The sequence below is a fragment of the Podarcis vaucheri genome (genome assembly GCF_965113315.1).
Source record: "Podarcis vaucheri genome assembly, chromosome: W".
In the NCBI taxonomy this organism is placed as follows: domain Eukaryota; kingdom Metazoa; phylum Chordata; class Lepidosauria; order Squamata; family Lacertidae; genus Podarcis; species Podarcis vaucheri.
The window spans coordinates 1822181-1848408 of NC_138757.1; the positions used below are offsets into that span (position 1 = coordinate 1822181).

Genomic DNA, 26228 nt, shown 5'->3' on the forward strand with positions numbered 1-26228 from the left:
TGCAAGAAGGTTATTAATGTGATATAGCTTAAATCGTGGTGGAGGGAAGTCAGAATGACGATATGATAATTAGTACTTTTGGAGAAATTTATTTATGTCTTGATGTTTTACTGTTTATATTTGTTTATTTTTTGTGTTTTTTCTTTTTGGTAAGTTTGTGATTTTAAAAGAGTGTATATCGGAAATAAAATTTATTTTTAAAATTAAAAACAAAACAAAACAGAAGTCTAGTGTCCAGGTCAAGGAAAGTAATAGTACCACTCTATTCTGCCTTGGTCAGACCACACCTGGAATACAATGTCTCGTACTGGGCACCACAATTTAAAAAGGGTGATGACAAGCTGGAACGTGCAGAGCAGGGTGACCAAGAAGATCAAGGGTCTGGAAACCAAGTTTTATGAGGAACCATTGAGGGAATTTGGTATGTTTAGCCTGGTAAAGAGGAGACTGAGAGGAGATATGACCCTCATCTTCAAATATTTCAAGGGCTGCCCCATGGAGGATGGAGCAAGCTTGTTTTCTCCTTCTCTGGAGGGTAGGACTCAAACCAATGGCTTCAGGTTACAATAAAGGAGACTCCAACTATATACCTGGAAGAACTTTATGACAGTAAGAGCTGCTTGACAGTGAAATGGGCTCCCTCAGGTGACTGTGGACTCTCCTTCCTTGGAGGATTTTAAGCAGAGGTTGGATGGCCATCTGTCATGAGTGCTTTAGTTGGAATTCCTGCATTGCAGGGGGGTTGGACTAGATTACCCTTGGGGTCCCTTCCAACTCTACAGTTCTTTGAGTGTATGTCCCAAAAGAACCCTAAGAGAGAGAATCTGTGATAACTTTTAAAATGAGGCACACATCCAAATACAAGGCCTTCAGCTCATCCCTTTCTCCCTCCCCTTCTATTTCTTTCTTGTTCAGTTCCTTCATTAATCTCCAGGAAGTTAAGCTGGTAATAGAATTAATGAAGTTAATTAAGAGCAAAAAGAGAGACATCAGCTTTCGCAACATTGGGATCATCACCCCATGCAGTGCTCAGAAAAGAAGGATCCTGAGCCAGCTGGAGAAAGAATTTGGAGAAAATAGGTAAGAATTTCACAAGCCTTGAACGGCATTAAAATCCCTTTGAGAGCCAGTGTGGTGTAGTGGTTAAGAGCGGTAGTCACGTAATCTGGGTAACCGGGTTCGCGTCTCCGCTCCTCCACATGCAGCTGCTGGGTGACCTTGGGCCAGTCACACTTCTTTGAAGTGTCTCAGCCCCACTCACCTCCCAGAGTGTTTGTTGTGGGGGAGGAAGGGAAAGGAGAATGTTAGCCGCTTTGAGACTCCTGAAGGGGAGTGAAAGGCGGGATATCAAATCCAAACTCTTCTTCTTCTTCTTCTTTAACTGGGCCTCTTGATTCAGCAGAGTGTCAGTCAAGTTACTGGAGGTGAAGTTTACTCTCAATTGAATCATGATTAAGTTGTTGAAATACTGCATTCAGTGTGCAATAGGCCCTCCAGATGCTGCTGGACTTCAGCTCCCATCAGTCCCAGGCAGTATGGCCTGTTGGCAGCGATGATGCGGGATACCGTCCAGCATCATCTGGAGGACCATGGGTTTCTCATTCCTGGTGTACAAAAGCACTGTAAGTATCCCCCCTGTCTTCCTCCAAAAGTGATGTCGCTTGTGAGGCCTTGCATGCTGCTGCAGTACATCCCAAGCAAATGAGACGACGCTTGTGCGTAGTCATCCCTTGTTAGCCTTATCTCTCACTTCCCTGAACTTATTATTTAATGAAATAAAAACTTCCCTCTGTTGTTTCCCTGTTGCTAAAATGTACGGTACATTGTTGGTTCCCTGGGGCAGGGATCTTCCCTATTTGTTGATGGTAGTCGGAAAAGCGTCTGTATACTGATAGCTCAGCACAATATCCCTGTGGGATGTAATCCATTGGTGCAGTCAAATGCAACATTCCTTATTTCCCTAGCGTGGGCACAGGCAGGGGGACATCCAGTCAGGGTAACGTCCTCTTCCACTGGTGTGGAGCGTCCCTCCCCTGCATGTGACCTAGGAGATGGGCATCGCTCTGGCTGACTCCATAAAAGTGCCGAGTCATGCAGCCATTTTCTCAGTCTTGTTTGTCTTGCTTCACTTGCTTTCTATTCTCTTGTTTAGCTTTTGCTGCCATGCTGCTCTCCTCCATCCATTTTGTTGTCTTAATGCAATTTTGCTGTCTGCTGGCTCTCAGCCAGCAGCACATGAGTTCAGTCTCCATATGAGATGAACTCAGACTCTTTATTGTGTAACTACCAAGTAAAGCCTGCCTTTCAGGGATCAAATGAACTGAAATGTGAGTAAACATTTTGTTACTTTACTCAGAAAGACTCTTGTGTCTTTATTCTTTGAAGAGGGATTAAAGGGGACACCAGGAAAGATAAAGTCACTCAGATTCGGGAAGAGGTAGACTCCACCGTGGCAGCAGGGCCGGGGCGGGCGAGTGGTAGAGTCCTGTCTAGTCAAGTTGCGTGGGATCAAGTCCAATCTGTTACCTCCGAGGATGTGGACAGGCTGCTTGGACGAGTGAAACCAACCACCTGTCTCCTTGACAGCCCATCCTGGCTCATAAAAGCAAGCCGGGAAGGGCTGGGCTGGGAGATGGGTGGTGAATGCTTTCCTCTGTGAGGGAGCCTTCCCAGACCCACTGAAAGAGGCAATTATTAAACTGCTTCTTAAAAAAGCATCTTTGGACCCAGCTCATATGGCCAACTATTGCCCAGTCTCAAAACTTCCATTCTTGGGCAAGGTGATTGAGCGGGTGGCTGTGTTAGCATTTCACTCCACCGTCACTGCATTTGAGATTGTTGTAAATCACATGCCTGTCTGAGAAGACTATGGGAAAGACTATCTCTCTTTCGTTGTATGTACTTTGGACTGTACTTTCACTTCTTCTGTTCTCTCGGAAGAGAACGGACATCATTATGCTGTAGTCTGTATATAGTGTGTAAATAAATAGTAGATTAGATCTCTGTTGTTTCACGCTTCTTGCTGTTTTATGCCAGAAGATTAGTGTGCATATGCCAGCTGGTATATGTCGCTGAGTTCCCTGGAGATGAAGGGAGATGCCTTTTCCAGTGCTGCACACATCGGAGGATGCTCGGAGATACGGGGGCTTGCAGGCATCCCCAGGGCGTTTTCCTTTTTTTCCCCCAATTTTTTTTAATTGGTTTCCTCAATATTATAAACAAACAAACACAACAAACATAAATCAGAGCCTTATTGAAAATTACACTTATTAACTTTGTTAAGTGACTTCCTCGCTTCCCCTTGGTTGAACTTCATTGCATGTCCTTTTAACGGTTTTCCAAATCCCAATTCTTATGAAATTTAACTTCAACATTAACATCCTTAGATCCTAACCTTATGGAATTAAACATATTAATTCATCACTTAACATAAATAAAATCCTAAGCCAATCAAGTATCTGCAAGCTGTTTTCAGTTAATTTAACTAGATAATCATTAAATTTAATCCACTCTTCCTGATACTCCTCCTCCTTCTGGTCGCAGACTCTTCCGGTCAAGTCGGCCAGCTCCGAAAAGTCCATCATCTTCATCTGCCAGTCTTCTATCATTGGTAATTCTTGGGTTTTCCACTTTTTAGCTAACAAAATACGAGCAGCAGTTGTGGCATACAAAAATAATTTAACATCTTTCTTGGGCAGTTCCAGACCTGTGATTCCAAGAAGAAAGGCCTCTGGTTTCTTTATAAATGTATATTTCAACATTTTTTTTCAATTCATTATAAATCTTTTCCCAGAAGTCTTTCACCTTGGGACAGGTCCACCACATATGATAAAAGGTTCCTTTCTTTTCTTTACATTTTCAACATATATTGTCACAATTATGATATATCTTTGCTAATTTTACAGGAGTCAAATACCATCTATACATCATTTTCATTATATTTTCCTTTACATGCAGTGAACTTGTCCCCTTTCTTCTACAATCTTTCCCAGTCCTCAAACATTATATTATTTTCTTCATCTCTTGCCCAATCTATCACCACAGGTTTAACTTGTTCATCTTTTGTGTGCCACTCCAACAATAGCTTGTACATTTTAGATAAATTTTTATCTTTAGTATCCAACAACTCTGTCTCCAACTTAGATTTTTCTTTTTTTTGTTTTTTGTTTTTATAAGATTTTTATTAAGATTTTTACATTACAAAAAAGGGATAAAACAAACAAAGAAAAAAGAAAAAATACAGCCATTATTTTTCGTTTACTTGTTTCTTGGACCCCCTCATACCTCTCTTTTTTGTATTCCAATTCAATTTATTAGCTCAGCAATTTGTTTCCCTCTTTATCCTACCCAAATCTTTATTCTTAAATTTTTATGATCTTGAAATTTTACTTCTATAAACCCATTTTTTCATATTCTTTTAACCCATTACAGCTAGAAACCTCTTAATTTTAATCCAACATTATTCTAAAGTTCGTTAATTTTACAATGTCTCTGTAAATAATCTTTAAATTTCTTCCAATCTTCTTCCACTGACTCTTCCCCCTGATCTCGGATCCTGCCGGTCATTTCCGCCAATTCCATATAGTCCATCACCTTCATCTGCCATTCTTCCAGAGTGGGTAGATCTTGTGTCTTCCAATATTTTGCGATAAGTATTCCTGCTGCTGTTGTGGCATACATAAAGAAAGTTCTGTCCTTCTTTAACACCAATTGGTCAACTATGCCCAGAAGAAAGGCCTCTGGTTTCTTCAAAAGGGTATATTTAAATACCTTTTTCAGTTCATTATATATTGTCTCCCAGAAAGACTTAATCCTTGGGCACGTCCACCAAAGGTGAAAGAATGTGCCTTCATTTTCTTTACATTTCCAGCATTTATTATCGGGCAAATGATAAATTTTTGCAAGCTTGACCGGGGTCATGTACCACCTATAAATCATTTTCATAATATTCTCTCTTAAGGCATTACATGCCGTGAATTTCATACCTGTGGTCCACAACTGTTCCCAGTCAGCAAACATTATGTCATGTCCAACATCTTGTGCCCATTTAATCATAGCAGATTTAACCGTTTCATCCTGAGTATTCCATTTCAACAGCAAGTTATACATCTTTGACAAATTCTTAATTTTTTTTAAATAAAATTATTATTGGTTTTACAAAATTTTTTAAGAACAAACAAACACTTAAAAAGACATACAAACACGTATAATTTCATAACATTTTTTCATAAACCTCTTTTCCGGGACTCCCCCATACCCCCCCTTTCTGCATCCCAATGTCCAAAATTTTTATAGCAACTCCCAATTGTTCCTTTCCACCCTCTGTCATCTTAGTCTTTTCTTTATTCTGACCTTATATCACTGTATCCCTTTATTCCTGAAAACCACAACATTCTAACATTCATCAAGTTTATAATGGTCCTTAAGATAGCTTTTAAATTTTCTCCAGTCTTCTTCCGCCGTCTCTTTCCCCTGATCACGGATTCTGCCTGTCATCTCAGCCAATGTCATATAGTCCATCACTTTCGTCTGCCATTCTTCCAGAGTGGGTAGATCTTGTGTCTTCCAATACTTTGCGATGAGTATTCTTGCTGCTGTTGTAGCATACATAAAAAAAGTTCTATCCCTTTTTGACACCAAATGGCCGGCAATGCCCAAGAGAAAGGCCTCTGGTTTTTTCAAGAAAGTACATTTAAGTACCTTTTTCATTTCATTATAAATCATTTCCCAGAAGGCCTTAATCTTCGGGCATGTCCACCAAAGGTGATAAAAAGTACCTTCAGTCTCTTTACATTTCCAACACTTATTATCAGGCAAATGATAAATTTTTGCCAGCTTGACTGGGGTCATGTACCACCTGTAAACCATTTTCATAATGTTTTCCTTTAAGGCATTACATGCCGTAAATTTGATACCAGTGTTCCATAACCATTCCCAGTCAGCAGACATAATGTTATGACCAATGTCCTGTGCCCATTTAATCATAGCCGATTTAACTGTTTCATCTTGTGTATTCCATTTCAGCAGCAAGTTATACATTCTTGATAAGTTCTTAGTATTGGGTTCTAACAATTCAGTCTCTAATTTTGATTTTTCCACCTGAAAGCCGACAAATTCTTAATTTTGGGTTCTAACAGTTCTGTTTCTAATTTTGATTTTTCCACCTGGAAGCCAATTTTCTTATCCAAATTATATGCCTCCATTATCTGATAATAATGGAGCCAATCTCGCACTTTATTCTTTAGTTTCTCAAAACTCAGCAATTTTAATCTATCTCCATCTTGTTCCAAAATTTCCCAATATTTCGGCCATTTAGCCTCCATATTGAGCTTTTTCTGAGCTTTCGCTTCCATCGGTGACAGCCACCTTGGGGTTTTATTTTCCAATAAATCTTTGTACCTTATCCAAACATTAAACAATGCTTTCCTAACAATATGGTTTTTAAATGCTTTATGCGCTTTGACCTTATCATACCACAGATATGCATGCCATCCAAATACATTATTAAAACCTTCCAAATCCAAAATGTCTGTGTTCTCAAGAAGCAGCCAGTCGTTCAACCAGCAAATAGCTGCTGATTCATAATAAAGTTTAAGGTCTGGCAGGGCAAATCCGCCTCTTTCCTTTGCATCCGTTAATATTTTAAATTTTATTCTAGGCTTCTTGCCCTGCCAGACAAATCTTGAAATATCTCTCTGCCACTTCTTGAAACAATCCATCTTGTCTACGATTTGCAATGCCTGAAACAAAAACAGCATTCTCGGCAATACATTCATTTTTATAGCTGTGATACGGCCCAACAAAGAAAGTTTCAAATTTGACCATATTTCTAGATCTTTTTTCACTTCGCCCCAGCATTTTTCATAGTTATCTTTAAATAAGTTCCCATTTCTTGCTGTCATATTGATCCCCAGGTATTTAACATTCTTGACCATTGTTAAACCTGTCATATTCTGAAACCTCTCTCTCTCGGTTTGTGTTAAGTTCTTCTCTAAAACCTTGGTTTTTTACTTGTTCAGTTTAAACCCAGCGACCTGACCAAATTCTTTTTTTTTTTTTTATAATAATTTTTATTGCATTTTTTCCAAATTACAGAAAGAACAAAAGGATAGGCAGAATAGAAGAAAAAAAGAAAAAAGAACAGAAAGTCACAACCATTTCAGCAACTTATTTCAAATTTCCATTGGACTTCCCCACATCTCCCACATAATGCATTCTTGATAATAAAGTTATCAGCAAATTATACCCTTATTTCATGTGTTTCTTTATATTTTCAATTGCAATTTAAGTTTAAATCTCTTATTCTCCATTTACTCTGAAGATATAACATTGTGTCATTTTTACCCATTTAAACTTTGATTCTTTCATAAATGTTATCAATTTCATAGGTAATTAAATTTCATTGCTGGGGCTAACATTCCAAATCATACGGCATCTTATGTTTCATACAACTTATAATACTTTTGCAAATAGTCTTTAAATTTTTTCCAGTCCTCCTCCATTGCCTCTTCTCCCAAGTCTCGGATCCTTGCAGTCATCTCGGCCAGTTCCATGTAGTTCATCAATTGCGTCTGCCAGTCCTCCAGTGTGGGCAAATCTTGGGTCTTCCAATGCTTAGCGATAAGGATTCTTGCTGCTGTTGTAGCATACATAAAAAAAGTTCTATCCTTTTTTAACACCTTCTGGCCGACAATGCCCAGAAGGAAGGCCTCTGGTTTCTTGGGGAAGGTGTACTTGAACACCTTTTTTAACTCGTTATAAATCATTTCCCAAAAGGCCTTCAATCTTGGACAAGTCCACCAGAGGTGAAAGAATGTCCCTTCAGCCTCCTTACATTTCCAACATTTATTGTCAGACAAATGGTATATCTTAGCAAGCTTGACTGGGGTCATGTACCACCGGTATACCATTTTCATAATGTTTTCTTTCAAGGCATTACATGCCGTAAATTTCATACCGGTGGTCCATAACCTTTCCCAGTCTTCAGACATAATATTGTAACCAATGTCTTGAGCCCATTTTATCATGGCTGACTTAACTGTCTCATCCTGAGTATTCCATTTAAGCAGCAAGTTGTACATTCTCGATAATACCTTGGTCTTTGGTTCTAGCAACTCTGTCTCAAGTTTCGATTTTTCCACCTGGAATCCTATTTTTTTATCTAGCTTAAAAACCTCATTAATTTGGGCATAATGTAGCCAATTTTGCACCTTATCCTTTAGTTTTTCAAAGCTCTGCAACCTCCAATTACCTCCGATGTTTTCTATTATTTCCCAATATTTCGGCCAATGTGCCTCCATATTGGCTGTTTTCCGAGCTTTGGCCTCTATTGGTGAAATCCACCTCGGAGTTTTACTTTCCAGTAAGTCTTTGTATTTTTTCCAGACCATATATATTGCTTTCCTGACAATATGGTTTTTGAACATTCCATATGTTTTCCCCTTGTCATACCACAAATACGCATGCCAACCTAACGAATTGTTAAAGCCTTCCAGATCTAGGACATCAGTGTTTTCCAATAAGATCCAATCTTTCATCCAGCAGAAGGCCGCAGCTTCATAATATAACCTTAAGTCCGGCAGGGCAAACCCCCCTCTCTCCTTTGCATCTGTTAGTATTTTAAACTTTATTCGGGGCTTTTTGCCCTGCCAGACAAACCTAGAGATATCCCTCTGCCACTTTCCAAAACATTCCACTCTGTCCACGACCTGCAAGGCTTGAAACAGAAACAACATTTTTGGCAAAACGTTCATTTTTATAACTGCAATTCGGCCTAACAAGGATAATTTCAATCTTGACCAAATTTCAAAATCTTTTTTAACCTCTGACCAGCATTTTTCATAATTATCTTTAAATAGATTCAAATTCTTAGAAGACAGATTGACCCCCAGGTATTTCACTTTTTTAACAATGTTTAGTTCTGTTTCCTTCTGAAACCCCTCTGTTTCAATAGCCGTCAAATTTTTCCCCAACACCTTAGTTTTTTGTTTGTTCAACTTAAAACCCGCCACCCGACCAAATTTCTGAATCAATTCCAAAACTCTTTTTGTACTAGGTTCTGGCTCCTGTAATGTTAAAACCAAGTCGTCTGCAAATGCTTTCAGTTTATATTGTTTCGCTCCGACCCGTATTCCTTGTACCTGCCGATCCTCCCTTATCATATTCAGCAAAACCTCCAGGACCGAAATAAACAACAGAGGGGATAGGGGGCACCCCTGGCGTGTTCCTTTTTCAATATGAAGTTCTTCTGTCACCACATTGTTCACTATCAACTTAGCTTTTTGTTCTGAATAGATTGCCTCTATTCCATTCTCAAACCCCCTTCCCACTCCCATCCCTTCCAAATTTTTCTTCATAAATTTCCAAGAAATGTTGTCAAAGGCCTTCTCCGCATCAATAAAAATTAACACTGCTTTGGTGTTAATATTTGTTTGTAAAAGTTCCAGAATATCGATAATGTTCCTGGTATTGTCAAACAAATGTCTACCTGGGAGAAAGCCTGCTTGGTCCTTATGAATTACTTCATTTAGCACTTTTTTAAATCTATTAGCTAAAACATCCGCAAATATTTTGTAATCCACATTTAGGAGTGAGATGGGTCGGTAGTTCTTAAGTTGAGTCTTTTCAGTTTCCACTTTAGGTATCAGTGTGATGAATGCTTCTTTCCACGTATCTGGTGCCCTCCCTCCCCCCATAATCTGGTTACAAACCTCCATTAATGGTTGTATCAAGTAGTCTTTTAAGGTCTTATAGTATTTGGAGGTGAGTCCATCAGGACCTGGGGATTTGCCTAGCTGCATATTCTGAATGGCATCCTCAATTTCCTGTTGTGTTATTTTACAGTTCAAGATTGATCTCTTTTCTTGTGATATTTCTGGAAGGCCGTTTTCTTTCAAAAATTGTTCTATCTCAGTCACGTCCTCGGGTCCTTGTGTATACAGTTTTTTAAAATATTTCTGGAAACACTTTCTAATTTCTCCCGGTTTCTGAATGTTCTTTCCTTCAACTTCTAGATTGGTAACATAATTTAGTTTTTGTCTCTTTTTCAACTGCCAAGCTAGCAGTTTCCCACATTTATTCGCCGACTCAAAAGATCTTTGTTTCATTTGTTTAATCTTCCATTCCACTTCTTGATTAATCAGTTTCGCATATTGTGACTGGTGGAATTTAATTTCCCTTAAAGTCTCCTTTGATTTTGGGTTTAATCTTAATTTTTTCTCACCATCTCTTATCTTCTCCAATATCTTATCCTTTTTACCATTCCAGAACTTTTTCTTAATCGTATTCTGTTGTATCAGGAACCCTCTCATAACAGCTTTACTCGCGTCCCAGATTATTCTTTTTTCCACCGAGGTATTCAAGTTAATTTCAAAGTAGTCCTTTAAAGCTTTTTGGGCCTTCTTTACAATCTCTTGATCTCTTAACAGGTTGTCATTCATTTTCCATCTGAAGGAATCGGCAGTAGTAAGTCTCATTTCCATTCTCAGAGCGTTATGGTCGGAGCATGTCTTTGGGCAGATTTCTATTTTTATAGTCTTAGGTGCCAGCCCTCTAGTTGTCCAAATTTGGTCGATTCTTGTCCATGACAGATGGGCCTCAGAAAAGAAAGTTCCTTCTTTACCAAGGGGGTTTCTCGTCCTCCATAAATCAATTAAATCCATATTGTCAGTTAATTCAAAAAAAGTTTTTGGTAGTCTTCCATCTTTGGTCAAATTCTGGTTCTGTGACTTATCCATAAAAGTAGAGACAACCCCATTCATATCTCCCATCATAATGATGTTAGAATAGTCCAGATAGTCCAGTAATGTCTCATGCAGCTTCTTGTAAAATTCTGATTTCCCCTCATTTGGTGCATAGATTCCTAATATCAAAATTTTCTCTCCTTGGGTCGATATTTCAATAGCCAGGATCCTTCCTTGTTCATCTTTAAACAAGAATTTTGGTGAAAGGTTCTCCTTGGCGTAGATCACCACACCTCTCTTTTTAACTCTGTCTGATGAAATAAATTCTTGGCCTAATCTTTTATTTATTAACACCTTCTTATGTAACCTGGTCACATGAGTTTCTTGCAGACAAATTATGTCCAAATTCTCTTTCTTTAAAATATGGAAGATCCTTTTGCGTTTTTCTGGGGAATTCGCGCCATTAATGTTCCAACTATACAGCTGCAGAGACATCCTGTATCGATCTGTTGTTACTCTTTATTGGGTGTCTTCTTTTTTGTCCGGGTCCGAAGGTGGTGGCTCTTTCCCAGACTCTGGTGGTGGCCAAATAGCTGCTGCTCCTTTCTGCAGGTCTTCTCCGTTGTCGTGTAGGAACTTCTGGCTGTCCTCTTTCGTTTTGATTTTTATCTTCTTTCCTTTATATTTGAATGAAAGACCTTGTGGAAACTCCTGACCAAATTCTTGAATCAGTTCTAAAACCCTTTTAGCACTAGATTCTGGCTCCTGCAAAGTCAATACTAAGTCATCTGCATATGCTCTCAGTTTGTACTGTCTATTTCCTTTTTTTTATAATAATCTTTATTAAGTTTTCAAAAGGTTACAAACAGCAGAACAAAATAAAAAAATAAAAAAATAAAAAAATAAAACCAAAAAAGAACACAAAAAACAACAAAAAAATTTCCACCTTTTAACACTCATTTTCAATAACTTCTTTTCATGACTTCCCCACGTCTCCCCTTATTGTATTCCAACTCCAATTGTTTGTTCAAACAAGTTTTTCCCTTAATATCCTAAGCATAGTTTATTAAATTACTTAACCCTAATTTATTAAAATAATTCTTTGCAATAGATTTAAACCTTAGTTCGTTATTATACCTTAATTTAGTTTAGTTAGCAATTTTAGAAATATATACCTTAACCTTATATAAAGAGAGAAAAGAGAGATATAGAAACAAAATTTTAAAAAAAATACCTTTCCTAAGGTTGCCACTATTTCCCATCCACGGATTCCCCATTCTTATTATAATAAAAAACATATAGTTTTTACACTGCAAATACAAAAATCAGACCCCCTTTGGACTTCTAAACCCCACCCCTCTCTCCCCGGTTTCAATCCCAAACCAAAATCCAGTTAATCCATCTTTTTAGCCTGGTGACCTTACGTCCGAGGCTCTCAAATCACTCTCAGTCCCTTTCAGCCAGTTTCTTCGAAAGTCTCTCATACTAAACACCCAAGATCGAAGAAGTACTTTCCCAAAGCTGACCATGGTTCTTCCAGCAAGGCCTACTTGTTTAAAGGTGGAGCTCCAGCTCTGTTTCTTAAGTCTATATGTCCCAAATAGTCCAGCTTTCACCTTGGTCGAATTAGAGTTCCTCTTGGCAGCTCTCTTTTTTCTTCTGTAACGTTTCAGCCATCCCTTCTTTCCGCTCCTCCTGTTTAGCAGGTGTCTTTTCCTCCTCAATCTTTGGTTCCTTTTCTTGTCCAGTTGCCTGTGTTTTGAGCACCAAGTCCCTTTCCAATTCAGTAGATATGTTTTCTGTTAACTTCAGGTTTGTAGGGCTCGTAGACAAAACATGGCCTTTCTCGTTCATCTCTCGCAGCTTTCCCACGAGAAAAATCAGCTCTTTCAAGCCAGCTCGTATTTCCTGTATTCCCTGTTTTAGTTCCATTCTTGTAATGTCCAAGAATCCCCTCTAGAGGGATTCTGGTTACTTAATGTTCTTTTCCCTTCCGATCCAAAAGTCAGATTAATTTGTATCAGTCTTTCTTTACTTTCAATATTTTGTAACAATAACCGATTGGAGTTTAAGCTTTCGGTTTTTCCAACTTTGACAGCTAATTTGACAGCTGTCAAAAGTTTTCTGTAGATCCTCAGCAGGCTCTTTTCGCGGGTTACTCCCGGGCTTGAGAAAAGTGGTAATTAATCCAAACAAAGTAAACTCTTGTCCTCCAGCACATTAACTTAGTCCTTTAAAACCGTGGAATTTATATCCTGATCCAATCACAACAATTCTTCTCGCAACCTTAGTTGACAGATCCTTGCTTTAGGCTGTTTACAATAGGGGGGAGACGGACTTCCTTTTTTTTTTCACCTCCCCCGCTCGTGCCAAATCCAAAACTGAAGTATTTGTAATCCAATTTCCAAATTACTCACGGGTTGTTGTTCTTGATTTTAAGTCCGAATTTTAGTAGGAAGAAGTCAGCGCTGTCCGACAAATGGCATGCGGCTTCGCTCGGCAGGGAAAGCAGAAGACTCACAGCACCACGCCGCTCCCCGGCACCCGTTCCGTAGCCTTTAAAAAGGCTCCTTCACGAGTCGGGAGGGCGCTTACGGTGCCCACCGAGTCACCATGTCCACGGGCTCCGTGCCCGTGGTTTTTAAGGGTCCCCGTGTCGCCGGCACGGCAAGACCCAGCCCCCTGTCAAGCCGATTCCCTCCGGAGCTCGGAGGGAATCCGCCATTAGCCGGTCGCGCCAACCCGGAAGTCCCAGTTTGTACTGTCTATTTCCGACCTGTATACCTTCAACCAACTGGTCCCTTCTAATCATGTTCAGCAAAACCTCCAGGACCGATATAAAAAGCAATGGGGAAATTGGGCAACCTTGTCGTGTCCCTTTTTCTATTTTAAATTCTTCCGTGACCACATTGTTCACAATTAATTTTGCCTTTTGTTCTGAATATATTGCACTTATACCATTTTCAAAACCTTGGCCTACCCCCATACCCTGTAAGTTTTTTTTCATAAAAGTCCAAGAAATATTGTCAAAGGCTTTCTCCGCATCTACGAATATCAAAACTGCCTTACTATTTATATTCTCTTGCAATTTCTCTATAATGTTAATTATATTTCTCACATTATCAGAGAGATGTCTTCCTGGGAGAAAGCCTGCTTGGTCTTTATGTATCTCTTCCACCAACACTTCTTTTAGTCTTTTTGCTAAGATGTCTGCAAAAATTTTATAATCCACATTAAGCAGCGATATGGGACGGTAGTTCTTGAGCTGAGTCTTTTCAGTCTCTGTTTTCGGTACAAGTGTAATATATGCTTCCTTCCACGACTCTGGTGCCACTCTCCCCTGCATTATCTCATTACAGACTTCTTTCAAAGGTTGCACTAACCATTCCTTCAAAGATCTGTAGTATCTAGAAGTCAGTTCATCTGGTCCTGGAGATTTACCCAGTTGCATATTCTGAATGGCACCTTCTATCTCCTGTTTGGTTATTTTATCACTCAACATTAATTTGTTTTCTTGAGAGATTTTTTGTAGTCCATTTTTCTTCAAAAAGTGGTCTAAATCAATTTCTCTCTGTGGCCCTTGTGTATATAATTGTTTTAAATACCTCTGGAAGCAGTTTCTGATCTCAGCTGGGTTCTGTATATTTCTTCCTTCCACTTCTAAGTTTGTAATTGTGTTTTGTTTTTGTCTTTTTTTCATTTGCCAAGCCAAAGGTTTCCCACACTTGTTAGCTGACTCAAATGTCTTTTGTCTCATTTGTTTAATTTTCCATTCAATCTCTTGATTCATCATTTTCATGAGTTCCACTTGATATAACTTTATTTCTCTCAAAATCTCCTGCGACTTGGGTTTAACTCTCAATTTTTTTCGGCTTCCTTTATTTTTTCCAAAAAAATTTCCCTCTTCTCATTCTGGATTCTCTTTTTTAGTGCATTCTGTTGTATCAAGAACCCTCTCATAACCGCCTTACTAGCATCCCAGATTACTCTTTTTTCCACATCAGTATTCATATTTATCTCAAAGTAATCTCTCAAGGTTTTTTGAGCCTTCTTTAAAACTTCTTCATCTCTAAACAAGGTGTCATTCATCCTCCATCTGAAGGAGCCAGTTAATATTAATTTCATCTCCATCTTAACAGCATTATGGTCGGAGCAGGTTTTAGGGCAGATTTCCACTTTCTTAATCTTTGGTGCCATTCCTCTAGTTACCCATATTTGGTCAATTCTAGTCCATGTCATTTTGGCTTCAGAAAAGAAGGTTCCCTCCTTAGCCAAGGGGTTCTTTATTCTCCAGATGTCCACTAGATCCAAGTTGTCTGTCATCTTAAAAAAGGTCTTCGGTAGTCTACCATCCTTGGTGACTACCTGTTTTTGTGCTTTATCCATATGTGTAGATACGACTCCATTCATGTCTCCCAGCAGAACGAGATTGTAATCCATATAGTCCATCAGGGTCTCATGCAACCTTTTAAAAAATTCGGATTTCCCCTCATTTGAAGCATAAACTCCTACTATCAAGAATTTCTCTCCCTGTATTTGAATTTCGACTGCCACAATTCTTCCTTGGTCATCTTTAAATATAAATTTCGGTTGCACTCTTTCTTTTGCATATATGACAACTCCTCTTTTTTTCACTTTGTCCGATGAAATAAACTCCTGACCAAGTCTTTTATTAACCAATAATTTCCTGTGTAATCTTGTTATATGGGTTTCTTGTAGACAAATCAAACCCAATTGCTCCTTTTTTAATAAATGAAACACAGATCTCCTCTTCTGAGGGGAATTTAGACCATTACAATTCCAACTTAGTAGTTGCAGAGCCATGATGTAGGTACTATGCTTCTCCTCCGACTGCACCCAGTGCCTGTTCCTGTTCTGTTAATTCAGGAGGGAGATCTGGTATATCCAAGGTTTCGCTTACAAGTGTTCTTAACTCTCCTTCAGCTTTCTTCTGCAAGTCTTCTCCGTGGTCTCTCCAAAATTTTGTTTTGTCGTCCTCTGATTTTATTCTTATCTTCTTGCCTTTATAACTGAAAGACAGACCTTGAGGGAATTCCCACCTAAAGAGGATTCCGTTACTTCTCAGCAGTGCAGTCAAGTCTTTGTAATTGGACCTAAGGTCCAGAAGATGTTTCGGGATATCCTTGAATAACTCCACTCTTGACTGATGTATTACCAAAGTTTTCTGAAAGTGCAGACTCAAAATTTTATCTCTCTCCTCTTTTGTTTGAAGAGTAATCAAACAGTCTCTTACTTTGTCCTTTCTCCCTCCTTTCCCAAGTCTGAAAGCACTCACTATCTTGAAACTGTCCTTCTCTAGATCTGGATTCCAAAAGCTTGCAAATTCCTTTGTAAGAAATTCAATCAAATTATTTTTCTCCAATTCAGGGACCGCTCTGACCCTTAAATTTGTCTGTTTCTCTCTCAGTTCAATCATAGAAAGAGTTGATTTATGATCCTGTAGTTGTCTATGTATTGGTGGTATCTTCTGTTCTACCACAGTGGCTGTGTAGGTTGCAATTTCTTTTGCCTCATCAGCTGTCTTTCGTATTGAGGATGATTCCTGAACTAATCTCTGGATAGTCTCAGTATTAGTATTTACTTTCTGACCCAAATTATTGATACTTGTGGTGTTTTGATTAATACTTGTGGTGTTCTAATCGATTTTATTCGATGCCTCGGCAAGTTGTCTGCTTATTTTGTCCAAAGACTCATTTATTTTACTCAGAGCCTGAGTCAAGGCATCCGCAGCAGCCATACCTTTAGGTTTAGATTGTGTCAATGGGGTTGTTGTTGTTGACAAGCCAGAGGAGCTGGGTACCGAACCTCTCCTTTGCAGTACAATATCTGTACGCAATACTTTCCCGGATCTGGTTGCTTGTTGAAACTCTAATTTGTCTTTCCCATCAGCCATAACCTCCAAATATGAGCCAAGGTCAGTCACACATTCAAGATCAGAGTCAGAGTCTGTCAAGGTCAGTCACACACTCAGAGACAAAGCTTATTTTGAAATGGAAAATTCCCTTAATTCAGCTGCAGTTGCAGCACATTCAAAGTTCCTCTAGGGGGACACAATGTTAGCAACAGTCAATAATATTTTTAAAGTCACTTACTTTCCATTTCATCCCCCAGTCTCTGAAGGAGAACGTTTTTTGTTTCAATTTGTTTGTTAAATGTTACTTTAAAATCAGGAGAAACCAGGAGAAACCAGGAGAAACCAGTCAATAAAATTGTATCTTAATTGTATCCTCAAATGCAGAGTTAGTTGTTACAAGGAAGAAGCACTTTCAGCGACAACACACATAGAATCATAGAATCATAGAATCATAGAGTTGGAAGAGACCACAAGGGCCATCGAGTCCAACCCCCTGCCAAGCAGGAAACACCATCAGAGCACTCCTGACATATGGTTGTCAAGCCTCTGCTTAAAGACCTCCAAAGTAGGAGACTCCACCACACTCCTTGGCAGCAAATTCCACTGTCGAACAGCTCTTACTGTCAGGAAGTTCTTCCTAATGTTTAGGTGGAATCTTCTTTCTTGTAGTTTGGATCCATTGCTCCGTGTCCGCTTCTCCGGAGCAGCAGAAAACAACCTTTCTCCCTCCTCTATGTGACATCCTTTTATATATTTGAACATGGCTATCATATCACCCCTTAACCTCCTCTTCTCCAGGCTAAACATGCCCAGCTCCCTTAGCCGTTCCTCATAAGGCATCGTTTCCAGGCCTTTGACCATTTTGGTTGCCCTCCTCTGGACACGTTCCAGTTTGTCAGTGTCCTTCTTGAATTGTGGTGCCCAGAACTGGACACAGTACTCCAGGTGTGGTCTGACCAGAGCAGAATACAGTGGCACTATTACTTCCCTTGATCTAGATGCTATACTCCTATTGATGCAGCCCAGAATTGCATTGGCTTTTTTAGCTGCCGCGTCACACTGTTGGCTCATGTCAAGTTTGTGGTCAACCAAGACTCCTAGATCCTTTTCACATGTACTGCTCTCAAGCCAGGTGTCACCCATCTTGTATTTGTGCCTCTCATTTGTTTTGCCCAAGTGCAATACTTTACATTTCTCCCTGTTAAAATTCATCTTGTTTATTTTTGCCCAGTTCTCTAATCTGTCAAGGTCCTTTTGAAGTGTGATCCTGTCCTCTGGGGTGTTAGCCACCCCTCCCAGTTTGGTGTCATCTGCAAATTCAGGATGCCCTTGAGTCCATCATCCAAGTCGTTGATAAAGATACGTCTCAAGCAATATTATTTGCAGCTCACAGCAACCAGTCTCAGAGGTTTGAGCAGTGGATTTAGCTGCTTTTTCTCTCTCTTTTTACAGGGAAAAACTGTTCAGAATCTTACCCCCCTCCTCCCCCTGCATCAGAGGGGGGCTACAACTTGTTTGATGTTCGGATTGTAGACTTTAATGACGTCCTTTAAAATTCCTGCTTACAAATTCATTGCTTTACTTCTTTACAAAAACGGGAGGCAGACTTCCAACCCCCTGCCAAGCAGGAAACACCATCAGAGCACTCCTGACATATGGTTGTCAAGCCTCTGCTTAAAGACCTCCAAAGTAGGAGACTCCACCACACTCCTTGGCAGCAAATTCCACTGTCAAACAGCTCTTACTGTCAGGAAGTTCTTCCTAATGTTTAGGTGGAATCTTCTTTCTTGTTTCTTCTTTCTCCCTCCTCTATGTGACATCCTTTTATATATTTGAACATGGCTATCATATCACCCCTTAACCTCCTCTTCTCCAGGCTAAACATGCCCAGCTCCCTTAGCCGTTCCTCATAAGGCATCGTTTCCAGGCCTTGGACCATTTTGGTTGCCCTCCTCTGGACACGTTCCAGATTGTCAGTGTCCTTCTTGAACTGTGGTGCCCAGAACTGTACACAGTACTCCAGGTGTGGTCTGACCAGAGCAGAATACAGTGGCACTATTACTTCCCTTGATCTAGATGCTATACTCCTATTGATGCAGCCCAGAATTGCATTGGCTTTTTTAGGTGCCGCGTCACACTGTTGGCTCATGTCAAGTTTGTGGTCAACCAAGACTCCTAGATCCTTTTCACATGTACTGCTCTCAAGCCAGGTGTCACCCATCTTGTATTTGTGCCTCTCATTTTTTTTGCCCAAGTGCAATACTTTACATTTCTCCCTGTTAAAGTTCATCTTGTTTGTTTTGGCCCAGTTCTCTAATCTGTCAAGGTTGTTTTGAAGTGTGATCCTGTCCTCTGGGGTGTTAGCCACCCCTCCCAGTTTGGTGTCATCTGCAAATTTGATCAGGATGCCCTTGAGTCCATCATCCAAGTCGTTGATAAAGATGTTGAATAAGACCGGGCCCAAGACAGAACCCTGTGGCACCCCACTAGTCACTCTTCTCCAGAATGAAGAGGAACCATTGATGAGCACCCTTTGGGTTCGGTCAGTCAGCCAGTTACAAATCCACTGAGTGGTAGCATAGTCAAGACCGCATTTTACCAGCTTCTTTACAAGAATATCATGGGGCACCTTGTCAAATGCCTTGCTGAAATCAAGGTAGGCTATATCCACTGCGTTCCCTTCATCTACCATCCTTCTTATCTCCCATTCAATTTCTTGATTTACTAACTGTGAATATTGAACCTGTAGGGCTTTAATTTCTTTTTGGATCTGCAAATTCTTTGGGTTTCTTCTAAGCTGCTTCTCTTTATCGTTTAGTTGTTCCATAATTTTATCTTTTGTCTCATTCTGTGACTTTCTCCTAATTGTGTTTTGTTGTATCAGAAACCCTCTCATTACCGCTTTGCTGGCCTCCCAAATAACCCTTATTTCCGTTCCTTGAGTCATATTAAGTTCAAAATAATCCTTTAGGGTTTTTGGGGCCTTATTAACAATTAATGAACTTCTCAACAGATCATCATTCAGTTGCCATCTGAAGGAGCCTCCCCAGGGCGTTTTCCAACAGGTTGCGAAACAACTCCAGGCACGCCTGGAGGATGCGGACCATTTGGATCCCTTCCATTTGCGATTCAGGCTTCATCATGGGACTGAAACTGCCTTGGTCGTGCTGGTTGATGAGCTTGCAGGGCAGCAGTTGAAGGAGGAGCAAAAGGGTTTTCTTGTGTGTTTCTTTGTGGCTGATTAGCTGCTCTCCCCGTGCAAAGGTCAGAGGAGGCAGGGTTTCTGTTGAGTCAGGTGATTAGCTGTGGGAGGAGCTTATCAGAGCTTGCAGGGCAGCGGCGCGCGCCTGGCGGCGTGCGCAGTTTCATCCATCTTTTAGATTTAGGGGAGCTAGTCTCAAACGTTTGTTGGGGGAGACCTAGGTTTTTTTTTGGGGGGGGGGTTAATTGTCCTGTCTTCACGCTTTTTAAGATGGAGGGCCACTGTAGCCACCCCCAACGACACGTTTTCAAGATGGAGGGTGAGGGAACAGCTGCAGTCGCCTGCAGTTCCTGCGCAATGTTTGCCATCTTGCCAAAGGTTGCAGGCAGCTTTACCTGCAGCAATTGTATGTTGATTGCCCTCTTAGAAGACAAAGTCCAGCAACTGGAGGAACGTGTAGCTACGCTCCAAAGAATTAGAGAGCTGGAGCTCTTCTTGGAAGCAACAGAGAACACCGTCTCCACCAAGGAGAAGACCGGCGGACACACCTGAGAAGGAGGCTAGTTCACCAACACAGGTGCCAGATATATGGAGAAACTTGACTCAAAGAAGTTGGAGGCCCAGGGTTCGCTCTGATTGTTTAGAAATACACAATCGCTTTGAAGTCCTCTCCCCTAGCATGGAAGACGAAGAACAGACTCCATTTGAGGATCTCTCCCTCATTACAGTCGATCAGGTATATGAAGACGAGCAGCAAAGTCAGTCCTCAGGGAATGTGCAGGCGACCTTGGAACGGACAGCTCACGGAAGAACCCCGACCAAACCCAAGAGGAGGCGTGTAGTGGTGATAGGGGATTCCCTACTGAGGGGAACAGAAGCAGTGATCTGTGGGCCTGACAAGAGGTCTCGGGAGGTGTGCTGTCTCCCTGGGGCTAAGATCCAAGATGTAACTGAACGACTGCAAGGAATCATAAAACCCACTGACAAATACCCCTTCCTCTTGGTTCATGTGGGAACCAATGACACTGCAAGCAATAGCCTCCAGAAAATCAAAAGAGACTACGAGGCTCTGGGCAGGAAATTGAAGCAATTAAATGCACAAATTGTCATCTCATCTGTCCTCCCAGTTGAACGATGTGGCCCAGGGAGAGAGGGAAAAATAGTGGAAGTGAACAGCTGGCTTTGCAAATGGTGTAAACAGGAACGGTTTGGATTCTTAGATCACGGACTGCAGTTTCTTGAAGATGGACTTCTGGCAAGCGATGGGCTGCACCTCACAACGGTTGGGAGGAATGTTTTTGCCAAAAATCTCAGAAACCTCATCAGGAGGGCTTTAAACTGACTAATGTGGGGGAGGGAGACAGTGCTCCTGAAGGTAGGAGTCTATCAATTGATGAAGATGATCATCCAAATGTCATAGACCAAATGGAGCAAACAGCACGCAGACCTAGTGATGGGAGGAAAAAATCCTTAAATAAGAGACATGGGGGAATGATTAATGGACTTCAATGTATGTACACTAATGCGCAAAGCATGGGAAATAAACAAGATGAGCTTGAGCTCTTGGTGCAGCAAACTAAATATGACATAATAGGCATCACTGAAACCTGGTGGGATAAGTCCCACGATTGGAATGTAATAATGGAGGGATACAATCTATTTCAGAGAAACAGACCAGACAAGAAAGGAGGAGGATGTCGGGATACTGCCAGGGAGATAAAGTCCATCATGGCCCCAAGCCGTCTGCCGGACGTCCATCGATCTCCCGTAGTCACGCAGTATGAGCGATTAGCGACACGAGTTTCCTGAAAATACCTTTCCACATTCCAGGGCCCGTGCACACTCTTATCAGCAGTAATGCACAGCCAGAAGTCGCACTCAGGAGAGCATTATTTACAAGCCTTTATTCAGTGTTGATCAGAACAAAGAAAGACATGACTATGATATGATATGATATGATAGCCATGTTCAAATATATAAAAGGATGTCACATAGAGGAGGGAGAAAGGTTGTTTTCTGCTGCTCCAGAGAAGCGGACACGGAGCAATGGATCCAAACTACAAGAAAGAAGATTCCACCTAAACATTAGGAAGAACTTCCTGACAGTAAGAGCTGTTCGACAGTGGAATTTGCTGCCAAGGAGTGTGGTGGAGTCTCCTTCTTTGGAGGTCTTTAAGCAGAGGCTTGACAACCATATGTCAGGAGTGCTCTGATGGTGTTTCCTGCTTGGCAGGGGGTTGGACTCGATGGCCCTTGTGGTCTCTTCCAACTCTATGATTCTATGATTCTGTGATCTGCGTCAGTGTCTTCGACAGAGAGAGAGAACGAAAGCAATAGCAAACATAAATATCCTGTGAACAGGAAATACGCAGGCTGTGACACAAACATCCTGCTCCCTTTTAAGGTGGAACGGAAATATCCTAACATCCTCCCCCTTTCTGTGTAACCTGTAGTACCTGTGGTTCAACCCAATTGCAACCTTTGTACGTAAACCTTAAGTTGTTCTCTGTTAACAACCTTAGACAACAGATCAGCAGGAATTTCATTTCCTGCCATGTAGGACACCTGAATGATTCCTTTCTGAATACACTCTCTTGCACGATGTAGCTTAATCTGCAAGTACTTGGTCCTTTGCTTGCAACTCTTGGAGTTCAGCAAAGCCAAACACGATCTATTGTCTTGATACACTTGTACAGGGCATTTCACAGACACTCTGATGTCCTTAAACAGTTGCATCAACCATTCACAATCCATGAGTGAAAATGACAGAGCATTGAGTTCTGCTTCACAGGAACTTAGGCTCACTGTCGTCTGCTTTTTGCACAACCAGTCAAACAGGCAGTGGTTGTACATGTAGCATACTCCAGAAGTGCTTGTACCATCCGTGGCGTCACTTCCAAAACTTGCATCTGCAAAGATTTCAAGACCTCCAGTCTTCTGACTGGTGAACCTCAGCCTGTAGTGCATAGTCCCTTTCAAATAGCGGGCTATGCGCTTCAGAGCTTTCCAATCCTGAACAGTAGAATTGAAATAACATTCTTGGCAATACATTCATTTTTATCACAGCAATTCGGCCTAGCAACGATAGCTTCAAATTTGACCATATTTCTAAATCTTTTTTCACCTCAGTCCAACATTTTTCATAGTTATCCTTAAATAGATTCACATTCTTAGCAGTCATATTAACCCCTAAATATTTCACTTTCTTAACCAGTGTCAGACCTGTCTCCCTCTGAAACTTCTCTCTCTCTCAATCACATTCAGGTTTTTCTCCAGAACCTTAGTTTTCATCTTATTCTGCTTAAAACCTGCTACCTGGCCAAATTCTTGAATCAATTCTAATACTCTTTTTGTACTTGATTCTGGCTCCTGTAAAGTCAATACTAGGTCATCTGCAAATGCTTTCAGTTTGTACTGTTTAGCTCCCACTTGTATACCTTTAACCAATTGGTCCCTTCTAATCGTATTTAACAGAACCTCCAGGACCGAAATAAAAAGCAATGGAGAGATTGGGCAGCCCTGTCGTGTTCCTTTCTCAATCTTGAATTCTTCCGTCACTACGTTATTCACAATTAATTAAGCCTTTTGTTCTGAGTAAATTGCACCTATGCCATTTCCAAAGCTTTTACCAACCCCCATCCCGATAAATTCTTCTTCATAAAACTCCAGGAAATATTGTCAAAGGCTTTCTCCGCGTCCACAAAAATCAAAACTGCTTTAGTGTTAATCTTCAGTTGTAGCTTTTCTAGAATATTAATTATATTCCTCGTATTATCAGACAGATGCCTGCCCGGGAGAAAGCCCGCTTGGTCTTTATGAATTTCTTTTGCTAACACCTTTTTTTAATCTTTTAGCCAAAATGTCTGCAAAAAATTTATAATCCACATTAAGCAGTGATATGGGACGGTAGTTTTTAAGTTGCGTCTTTTCAGACTCTAATTTTGGTATAAGTGTAATGTATGCTTCTTTCCACGACTCAGGTGCCCTTTTCCCTTCCAATATTTCATTACAGACTTCCTTTAATGGTTGTATTAACCATTCTTTCAAAGATCTGTAGTATCTAGAAGTCAGTCCATCCGGTCCTGGAGATTTACCTAGTTGCATATTCTGGATGGCCCCTTCTACTTCCTGATTCGTTGTTTTATAATCAAGCATTAATTTATTTTCTTGGGAAATTTTTTGTAGTCCATTTATTTCCAGGAATTTATCAATGTCCATTTCATTCTGCTTTTCTTGTGTATATAATTGTTTAAAATACCTCTGGAAGCACCTTCTAATTTCAGCTGGATTCTGTACATTCTTTCCTTCCACTTCCAGATTCGTAATGGTATTTAATTTTTGTCTTTTTTTCAATTGCCAAGCCAGCAGTTTCCCACACTTATTTGCCGATTCAAATGTCTTTTGTCTCATCTGTTTAATCTTCCATTCTATTTCCTGATTCATCATTTTCATATATTGTATTTGGTAAAGCTTTATTTCTTTTAGAATTTCCTGGGACTTTGGTTTCGCCCTCAGTTTCTTCTCTCCTTTTATTTTTTCCAAATATTTGTCTTTTATCTCATTTTGCATTCTCTTCTTAATTGCATTCTGTTGTATCAAAAAACCTCTCATTACAGCTTTACTTGCGTCCCAGATTACTCTTTTTTCCACTGTACTATTCATATTTATCTCAAAATAATCTTTCAAAGATTTTTGGGCCTTTTTAATAAATTCATCATTCCTAAACAAAGAGTCATTCATCCTCCATCTGAAGGAACCAGTTGGCATTAATTTCATTTCCATCTTCACAGCTGTCAGGGGTTCAGGAGCAGAGACGCAGAGAAGGGAGGAGACAGAGAGCGAGGGGGAGGAATACGAAGGAAGGATGAGTGGGGATGACGACCCGAGATCACCGAGCCTGTCCAGTGAGTCCGAGGATTCCCAGAAGGGAGCGCCAGTGGTCAGAGCAAGGGGGGAAAGCAGGGGGACACCCCAGGAAGAAGGGTCCAGAGAGGGATCAAAGAGCAGCAGTTGGAGATCGGGACCCACGTGCCCAGCCGGGAGCAGCGGGGAGAAAGGGGACCAGACATCGGGTTCCAGAGGCTTTCAGCAGGAGGGAGGGCATGAGTCAGGAGTAGTCACGCCCACCTCGGGGAGCGACGAAACGATCAAGAGGAAGGTAGAGAGTTGGGCGCGCGCGCCAAGTTCAAATGCAGCGGAAGCTGGCGCAGTAAGCAGCCCGGAGAGTGAGCCAGGTCCCAAAGCCCGCCGCAAGGAGGCGGAAGGGTCAGGGGGGTCCGCGTCAGAAGAGAGTAGGAAAGAAGAGACCCCGGGGGGCAGAAGGACCCAGAGACGGAGGGAAAGGCGCAGGAGGTGGAGCAAGGCTAGGGTATTAAGCTGGTGTGCTAGAGGCGGAGACTCAGACGGGTCTTCGCCGGTCTGACATAGAAGACGTAGGGCTGCACATTGCAGTTTGGAAATGGAACCTGTAACCCAATAAAGACTCTTTTAACGTGAACGCTGGCTAACGTGGTCCTATGTGAGCTGGGACTGGGTAGCAGCCCTGACAGTAAGACCCGTCTCAAACATAGCTTCGGACACCTGATACCTCGCAGCGGAGGCAGAAGCAGCGAGAGGAGGCAATTGGTGTTTGGGAGCAAGCTCACAAAGGTTGGCAGAGATGACGGAAGCAGAAAAAATTTCAGCGCTGCAACAGGCAGTGACCCAATTGAACGCAGAGGTACTGGCATCCAAGAAAAGGGAGCAGGATGCTGCGGCCGCCTACAGAGATCTCCACGCCAGGTTTGAAGCGTTGGTTAAGCAAGGGCAACCGGGACCCAGACCGGAGGGGGTTGGGTTGGCACGGAGAGCAGGAGGGCTTGTGGCTCACTTCGATGGGAATTTGCAACAGTACCCCAATTTTCGAGCAGACGTAATGTGCGCACTGCAACTGCTGGCAAAAGACTTTAGAGATGAGGAAGAGAAAGTGGGGTTTATACTATCCCATTTGCATGGGGATGCTAAAGCGTGGCTGCGCAATTTGTGGAGGGATAAAGATCCGGCGCTTCAGAGTGCAGATGCCTTTATCAAAGCGATGGATGCGTGCTTTTTATCTACCATTGACGTGGATCTTGCCCGACGGGAGATACATGGACTGAGACAAGGGAGGGCGAGCGTACGGCAGTATCACGCCCGCTTTTTTGCGCTAGTCAGTGCCTTGGAATGGGACCGGGATTCACCTCCAGTCAGAGACCTGTTCTGGGAGGGTCTGAGCAGTGCTGTTAAAGACGAAATTGCGAGGGGGGAGAGGCCCCGGAGCACGCAGGAGGTGGTCCAAAGGGCGCTGACTGTGGGGGTGAGGCTAGAAGAACGTCCATGGTGCAGAGACGAAGGACGTGGAGGGCGCGAAGCAGCGAGAAGTTTCTCTTTCGTTCCCAGGGAAGCTGCGCGTGCGCAATCCACACCTCCGCCAGGAGGGGGAGTGGAACCT

At 41.4% G+C, this 26228-nt stretch overlaps 1 protein-coding gene across 3 annotated transcripts in view; it reads left to right on the forward strand.

Annotated features, from left to right (window-relative positions):
• LOC309523293 (putative helicase senataxin) overlaps nt 1–26228 on the forward strand; it is a 314428-nt gene that overhangs the window by 254406 nt on the left and 33794 nt on the right. For all 3 annotated transcript variants that reach the window (XM_082207068.1, XM_082207067.1, XM_082207069.1), the window contains one exon: nt 916–1080. In XM_082207068.1, coding sequence (XP_082063194.1) covers nt 916–1080 — 165 coding nt within the window. The remainder of the gene's footprint in view (nt 1–915; nt 1081–26228) is intronic.